Source organism: Diaphorina citri, unplaced genomic scaffold (genome assembly GCF_000475195.1).
Source record: "Diaphorina citri unplaced genomic scaffold, Diaci psyllid genome assembly version 1.1 scaffold320, whole genome shotgun sequence".
In the NCBI taxonomy this organism is placed as follows: Eukaryota; Metazoa; Arthropoda; class Insecta; order Hemiptera; family Psyllidae; genus Diaphorina; species Diaphorina citri.
Genome location: NW_007377755.1, coordinates 85696 through 94210, shown reverse-complemented (window position 1 = coordinate 94210; position 8515 = coordinate 85696). Strand labels below are relative to the sequence as shown.

Genomic DNA, 8515 nt, shown 5'->3' with positions numbered 1-8515 from the left:
ACCGAAGCGAATACAATAGCCCGTCCACCATAGGTACCTTTTTTATTACTGTCGTAAAATAATAAAGGAAGGACGGGCTATTTTCGTGATCCTGGTAAAAAGACCTTTAATTTGATATATAGGTCGACCAGGTTTGGATAAGTCCTTCTTTGGGGACAGACAGACAGAGTGACAGACAGACGATACCGAAGCGAATACAATAGCCCGTCCACCTTAGGTACCTTTTTTATTACTGTCGTAAAATAATAAAGGAAGGACGGGCTGAAAACTAAAGTTGTAAGAGTTAAGATTGTGCTTGATAAGGATCACAATGCTTTCACAGTTGGTTCAGTTAGACTTAACGTGTTTGCTTGCCATTCAGAAGATATCGATCATTCCAAATTTTATTCTTAACATCGCTACTTAAAATCACATTTCGCTTATTTCCCGAAAACTCAATTTCTAGTGGAGATGCCAAAACTCAGTTGGTTCAGTTAGACTTAACGTGTTTGCTTGCCATTCAGAAGATATCGATCATTCCAAATTTTATTCTTAACATCGCTACTTAAAAACTTAAAATCACATTTCGCTTATTTCCCGAAAACTCAATTTCTAGTGGAGATGCCAAAACTACATTTCTAGTGGAGACTTTTGGGCCCTCGAGGACCCCAATGGGAGATTTATTTTATTAAGTTAGTCAGAGTAAGGTCTAGCTAGAGACTGAAACTCCATGTCTAGTGGACCAGAGGTTTCCCAGAGGAAGCATAAGAATCATAGTAAAGTTTGGGAGTTACTATAGCATATTGGAGTTACTATGCAGTATTTTATATTGAGCTTACGCCATGCCTTTTCCACAAGTTTGGCCATGCCTCGGGATGAACTAGCGGGATTCCGGAGCGAAGCGACGGAATTCAGCTAGTATTATATGAAAGCTTTGTCCGCTGCATTATTGGTGACTTGAGATATGTAGGTAATACACGATATCAGTTTCTTTTCAGTAGCTTAGTGTACTTAGTGTAGTTCGTGTGTATAAAGCCTTATAGTACCACTCCCTTGTACAGTTCTGATATTAACAGATCTGAACCTGAAGTAAGGATGAGGACCTAGCTGTTCCTAAAACCAAGGGTCCAGAATCTAATCGACCTATAGTGGTTTGTGACACTATTTCATACATACCTAGATACCTACAGTAGCTACCCTACCTACTGTACTAACCAGGTAAATAAGATCAAAATTACTCTGACTCAGTGCCAGCGGATTTCAATGCAAACTTCGCAACCATTAGTCCCATAGTTCAAGAATTCAAATTTTCCACAAAAGAATCGTCTTATTTGTTTATTAGGTAAATACGTCCAAGCTCATGGTTCTTTTCGTAGGTACCTATATTCTAGTTTGCTCCTACCTACACAAACATACCTAACTAACTAATATATAATCATAGACAAGATCATTAACAAATCAATCTCTATAGCTATTTTGTCGCACAAAATCTTCTGACTACCATAGTATTTTTTAATAATGACATCTCACATCTCAGCTTTCAAATCCTGATTGAAATGTGTGTAGGATGCTTAGGATTATCACCACAAGGTTTAGAAATAAAAAACAGCATGATTTGTTATGTCAAACACGTACCTTTAAATGAATTATAGGATTCGCGGATTTCGCGAACACCGCGAACAGTCAAAAATGATGTGATTTGAACAAATATTATCACCACAAGATTTAGATTATTTAGAAGTAAAAAATAGCATGACTTGATATGTCACACACGTACCTTTGGAAAACATGTAAGATTCGCGGATTTCACGAACACCGCACAAATCGCAAACAGCGAAATATTGGACCAAATCGAAAAAATAATGAGACCATAAGATTTGGGAGCAAAAAACACTCGGATTTGATAGGTCACACTTGTACTTTATAAGCACTTTTGTTATTCGCGTTTTTCGCGAATTCCGCGAAAACCGCGAATCGCAAAAATTCGAGTGAGTAGTCGATTATACTTCAAATTTAACGTAGAAAACGAATTTGCAATAAAAAATAGGGGTTCTAATTTAAAAATCCAAAGTTGGTACCCGATTCGCGGACTTCGCGAAATTTTTCGCGAATCGCGATATTGCCAAAATGTCCGCTTCAAAAATCAAAAAGTTACGGGTTTTTTTGTTTTTCGAAATTTCGAACAGGCTCCGAGAAAATCAATTAAAGCATAAATTCTGGGACACCCTGTATATCTTATTGTAATAGAAAGTAGAAAAAAAAGGTGCCTCCAATTTTGATTTTTGTGTGGTAGAGCGCTAGCGTGCTCCTTAATTTAGATCTCTTATTTTTCTCATTTCAGAATCATGAGTAACTCAATAGTATTCGTGTCCTCAATAATTTCAACTTTGGTAGTATTTGTACCGGCTCAGTTCTTCGAATCTCAGCCCAGTTTGTCATTTGCTATTCAACCTCCTCCCGTACTGCAGAACATTCCAAAAAACAACTTCTTCGATCAAGCCTCTTCAGCAGCCGTGGTAAGATTGAGCGCTGTATGCACTATGCATGGTCAGTCCTCTATTTATTATGTGGTGGTCGACGACGACGAGTAAATACAGAGTGTTCGAAAAGTCTTGGAACCCCTGAATATTTTTTGTACAACTAAAGATGAGAAACTGAAATTTAGGGTAGTGTTTTATCTTTTAAAGTGCAATTTTTTGAAGTACTTCTTAAATTTTGGCCGGATATAGGGTCGGCCCCAGGTTGATCAACTTCAAAATCTGATTTGGAAACCCCCTGATTGTGAGACGTCAAATTAAAGGCAGCCTTAAAAAACGTAGTACCTACTTTGATATATATATATTCAATTTTTCATTTTTCCATGTTCACCCGCCAATAGGGGAAGTAGGTACCTACCAAAAATGGGAAATTCATGTTTATTGGTGATTTGTGCTTCAAATAGGTCCCACTCACTAATGGTTCATATTGAAATTCAGAACTAAAAATTAAATTTAAACTTTCGGCCCTGATGGCCTCCGGGGATGAAAGTGGATGTTTCAAATATGTATTCATTTTTGGGTCTAGATGTATATGTGAATCATTAGTGAGACCGATTTGATCAAAATTGATTTCTCATTTTGGGTGCTTCCCTTATTGACGGAAGAACATGGAAACTGGAAACTGCTCATTTGTGAAAGCTCGTTTTTGTAGCAATTTTTCATTGCCGTTGCTTCTAAACTAGTACCTTTTACATCTAGCGCGCTTGCATAGTGGCGCTACCTAACGGACGAAATAAACAACTGCGTAAAGTCTGACGTCACACATATTTGAACTCTTTCATTAAAATGGAAAATAAAAATTGAATTTTCGACCTTTTACAGTTATTTTTTTCGGAGTTTTGACCTCAGATTTGGATTTTTCCCAACTTTTTACATAGGAATCGACCATTTATTTATAATTTTTACCCATTTGCAACTGCTCCATTGCAACTCCTCCAATGCGAAATTTGAAGGTTGATCTGGTGAGCTGAACGGTTATAACCGGTTGGGAGATACAATGAGTATTCAAACTCATACGGTGAAATGAAATACGTCACTCATGTAAACAATGAGTATTCAAACGGCATTATTGGACCAAACGGTTCCACCGTTCCAACCGGTTGCATAAAATGAGTAAAAAAACTCGCCATCTTTAAAACAACTGAAATTTGAGGTTAGGATTAGGAAGTAAAAAAAAAGTACCTACCTAGACCTACCTAATAAAAAAGATCTGCCGTTTGTAATATTAATTTTAATTATAAATTATAATTAACTAAAAAGACTAGTAAGAGCCGCAGAGCCAGCAATGGAAAGCACACTCAATTGATGTAGTAATATTCCTGGAAAAGACATGGATTTGGTAAGTGCATACTGCATAACAGTCAAATAGTCTCCAGGGCATGTTTACATAACTTTCTCCCTCAATCTTGCTCTGTAGCTCAGTTCAATCAAATCATACGTGACTAGAAGTACCTACGTGTAACGTGATTGTAGTTCAATCATTAAACTGTTTGTACATTAATAGCCGATTTCACCAAACTTCAATCAAGCCTTAATTGAATCATTAAGCACTGATGGGGAATTAAAGTTGAAAATTGCATTTCACCAACCTCCGTTAAGACATTTCTCCCATCAATTCACCCTAATAATTTATGATAGGAAATTCTCTCATAAGATGTCCTAACGGATGATTTTTTGTGTTTGTTTACTTTTTTTGGGATTTTTTTTTCTCAGTTTTTCAGAAATTCCAGATTTTCCATTTTCTGAAAGAAAGTGTTTTGCTTATTGCTTTTTTTAATAGTCTCTTTTTCTATTTTCTGAAAGAAAGCGTTTTGCTGTTTTTTAATTTGAAAACTTTGATCTAAGCTGATTTTCAATACTGTTTAATTACCTACAATGGCTGAAAACTTTGATTCTGAAATTGAGGCCATTGAGTTCCTTGAAGATTTCCAGAGAAATGAGCATCAGTGGTACCGATACAAAGAAAGAGGAGAGATTGATTAAAAGTGCTAGAAACCAAATTCTGTCCCTGAATCTATCCGTAAAAATGGGATCTGAAATTTTAGAATAGGTATCAACATGCAAATACCTGGGTGTGAGTCTGGACAAAACCATGAGTTTTACACCACATTTTGAATATGTATACTAGAAAGTGGGATATTTCTATTTAACAAGACTCAAATCGATGAACTTCAGATTCTGCAAAACAAATGTCTATAACGTTTGTGTTGGTGAAATCCGCCATTTGAATTGTAACAGGAGCCCCTTACAGAACACATATTGTAGATATGTTGAATTGTCTTGGTATTCTCAATGTCAGGGATACTCAATATCCTGCTTAATGTACTTACTTTTATACACAAAATGGTACTGGGACTGACCCCTCCATACCTATCAAATTTATTAGTTCAATCAAATCAAATCAATTTTATTTGTACATACACCTATACAATTGTATGTGGTACAAACTGTTTGCCTGCTTGTTCAAACTCCATACCTGGCCAAACCACTCATCTGACCGCTATGAAACCCTGTAAACCCACCGCCTGCAGTCCCGTGAAGAATTCAAAATAAGGACAAGCATAAATATCTAACAAGGAATAGAAATAATTTATTTGTTGACAGTATTAATAAAAAAAAAAGTGCAAACTCAATTGCCTACAAATTTATAATTATAGTTACAATAAATTACCTAAAGATCTCAAGGAGTTGAGTGTGGAGCTTTTTAGGATGCAGCTCAAGAAACAAATGAGAACTAGACAGTTGAAGCTGGAGGAATACTGAATATGAATATGTTTGTAAAATTGGGTCCTTTTTTTACTATAATAACCCCAATGTTGATTGTTCTATATTCTCATTCAATTTAATTGTATTTTATCATCCACTGTACATTCTTTGTTACACCTATGTTTAATGTTGTAAGATAATAGCCATCGATGCTAAATAAATAAATTCAATTCCAATATTATCTAGGAAATTGGGTACAGAAATGCTGTTTTAATTTAAAGATTTTTGATATTATACTTAGGTAGGTATGCCATCTTCTCTATAAAATATCTTCCCATACAGCATCTTGGTCTTTATTTGTAATTTTATCTGTATTTTTGGTAACTACAGACCTACTACCTAGATGTCCTATTGAGAATAGGTTTGTCGAAGAGAGATGAAATTTGGTCTTTCCTCGTATGGTCCAAGGACAAGGACTAAACTGTTATGATTAGGTGAAAATCAGACAGCAGACAGTCGCCCATCCAGATATTAACTAAAGTCAATGTTGCTTTACCTTTATCTCATAAAGGTAAGAGGTGTAAAGAATAATGGGAATGGACAAAATTGTTAATTTTTTGGAAGAAATTTTTCCAAGTCCAAAAAGTACAAAAAAATCAAATCAAAGTATTTGTTTTAAAAAGAACCGCGCTTGTAAAAATAAATTTCAACCAATCAGAACACCGTTTATAATATTACAGAAATACCAACTGCAGAAATCAAAAGGATTTCTCTCGTTGCCTTAATTAATAGGAGAATTTGAATGGTGAAACAGAATTTTGAAAAAATGGCGCATAATCACTAACGGTCGATCAGTCTGATGAACCATATTGTTTGTGTTGGTGAAATCCACCAATACTAAAAGAAATATTGGCGAGTTAAAACTTTAAGTTCAATTAGAATATTAAGTATATATTTTTATAAATAATCATAGTAGGTAGTTGCTTAAATTTACTCAGATTTAGGTGTAAGTACATGCTTTACTTAGATATAATTATTTTTACTTTCTACTACCCTTACGTATAGGGAACCTATACAAGGTAATGAGAAAGTATTGTTTTACACAAGTACCTACCTACCAACTTTATTACCATTACTCTCGTTACTAGTAATTCGTCTTTTTTAAAATAAAACTGTTATTTTTTCTTACATTGATATTTTATTGTTTGTTCAATTACTGTTTTCTGTTTAATAATTAGGGTCGGATATAGGATCTTTCACCTGAACTTCTTAATCCTTGGGAGCTATGTACCTACAACTGGGAATACAAGCATGGTCCCGAGTTCAATTCCCGACAGAGGCTGTGTGTTTGGAATACGGGGTGCACTTAGTCTCTTCACGACAATTGAGCAGCTACTTTAAATCAGTAGCGACCAGTGGCGGCATTACCAGACATTGACACATATTCTCTATTTCATATATTATTTCTCGCCGCAGGTAAACTCCGTGGTAATGGCGGGTGATACATTGAGCCTGAACGCAGAGCCGAGACTCATACTCGGGCCCGGCTTACGTCGTGAATCATCGGCTATCCTCGTGTCTCAGAGCGGCATCCTACGACACGCCAAACCCTTCACATACTATGTTGATTACATACAGCGGCGCTACGTGCCGACCCGGGGCGACCTGGTGATTGGTGTAGTGACGTCACGCGTAGGAGATAACTATCGAGTAGATATTGGATCACATGATCCTGCTGTATTATCCTACTTGGCGTTCGAGGGAGCCACCAAGAAGAATCCGCCCAAAGTAGAGACAGGTGAGTACTTTACGAGTGTAGATTAGACGAGGCTAGTAGACACAGTGCTCTCATGTAAACACCACCGGTGTCTAGTAATATTGCAGTCCTGTTACAGTTTCATTGGATTTGTAACTAATACATTTCATTTATTCAGAATACATTTCATTCAGTTGGTATCCTACATATCTACCATTGCTTAGGCACGTTATTTTATATTGACAGGGTTCTTTGTTTACCAATAAGGTACCTAAGCAATTATCTATTTTGGGTGTCTAACATGAATCTAATTGACAATAATGGTATCTACCAATTAAGTTAACTACGTGTAAACGGGTAGTGACGCTAGTGCGAGGTGTAGTGGTGGAAGTACAGCGGTATAATATAAACTCCCCTGGATGCCCAGAAACAATGTCTGGACTCCTTCCGTGTACAATTCCGTGTTTGGGTTTGTAGTGGTGAAATACTAATGTTTCATGTATTATGATTATTATCAGGTGATGTGGTGGCAGGGAAGCTACTGACCGCTAACAAGGACATGGAGAGTGAGATGGTGTGCGTAGACTCGCGAGGTAAAGAATTCATTATGGGTATTCTCAACGATGGCTACCTCCTCCACACGTCTATTAGTCTGTGCCGGAAGTTGCTTAACCCCAAGTGTCCCCTGCTCAAGCAATTGGCCAAGCGAAGTCGTCAGAAGATGGAGTTATCAATAGGAATGAATGGCAAGATATGGATCCGATGTGAATCGTTTAGTGATACAGTGAGGGTGGGGAATTTGATAATGAGCTGTGAACTACTCAGCTATGAGGAAATACTCAACTTGTGTGAGTCAATACAGTAAGCTTTTGTGTAACTGGGTTACATTGTAAATTGTAAGTCAACTGACATTCCAAGACTGAATCAATAGAACAAAATAATTGTGACCAAAGTTCGAGTGCAATTTTTTTTTTTTTTTTTTACTCCGAGCAGACTGTACTATCAGAAATTAAATAAAAACTCAAACAGTAGTCAGTACATCTTGTTTTCAAAATATATAAAATTATTTATTTTAGCATTCGGTTCCTGCAATAGTTGCATGAAATTTAATCTTCAGGCTATTATAGTCCTCGTTGTTCCATTTTAACTTGAGATAGTATGTGGTGCTGATTTTTAATTTTCTCCACTAGCCATCTAGCCAGTGACAACAGCACATTCAATATCCATTGACATTCTAGAATCTAGATCTTATGTTTCAAAAGTTAAAATGAATCATGACTTTACAACTTAGGAGGATAATAATACCTATTTCATCGGATTATTAAGAAATTCCAGAGGAAGCATAAGAATCATAGTAAAGTTTGGGAGTTACTATAGCATATTGGAGTTACTATGCAGTATTTTATATTGAGCTTACTAGGTATACGATATTATTTTGGACCAAAGCACACGTGTTCTCCTTAAGCCGCATACACACGGAGCTACTCAAAATGTGAAACTTGAACCAACCACGGCCTTTTTTTTAAAGAGGTTTGAC

The 8515-nt window shown here is 36.3% G+C and overlaps 1 protein-coding gene across 1 annotated transcript; it reads left to right on the top strand.

Moving 5' to 3' along the window:
- Positions 1-3662: 3662 nt before the first annotated feature.
- LOC103507529 (exosome complex component RRP40) lies at positions 3663-8309 on the top strand. Its single transcript, XM_026822363.1, has 3 exons — positions 3663-3855; positions 6699-7020; positions 7497-8309. The coding sequence occupies exons 1-3, from the start codon at positions 3847-3849 to the stop codon at positions 7841-7843; spliced, it is 678 nt and encodes a 225-aa protein (XP_026678164.1). The 5' UTR covers positions 3663-3846; the 3' UTR covers positions 7844-8309.
- The last annotated feature ends 206 nt before the right edge of the window (positions 8310-8515 follow it).

Bases quoted from the DNA above. Each gene is read 5' to 3' on its own strand.
- LOC103507529 (XM_026822363.1), top strand. The intron at 7,021-7,496 runs GTGAGTACTTTA...GATTATTATCAG, and splicing joins TCCGCCCAAAGTAGAGACAG to GTGATGTGGTGGCAGGGAAG.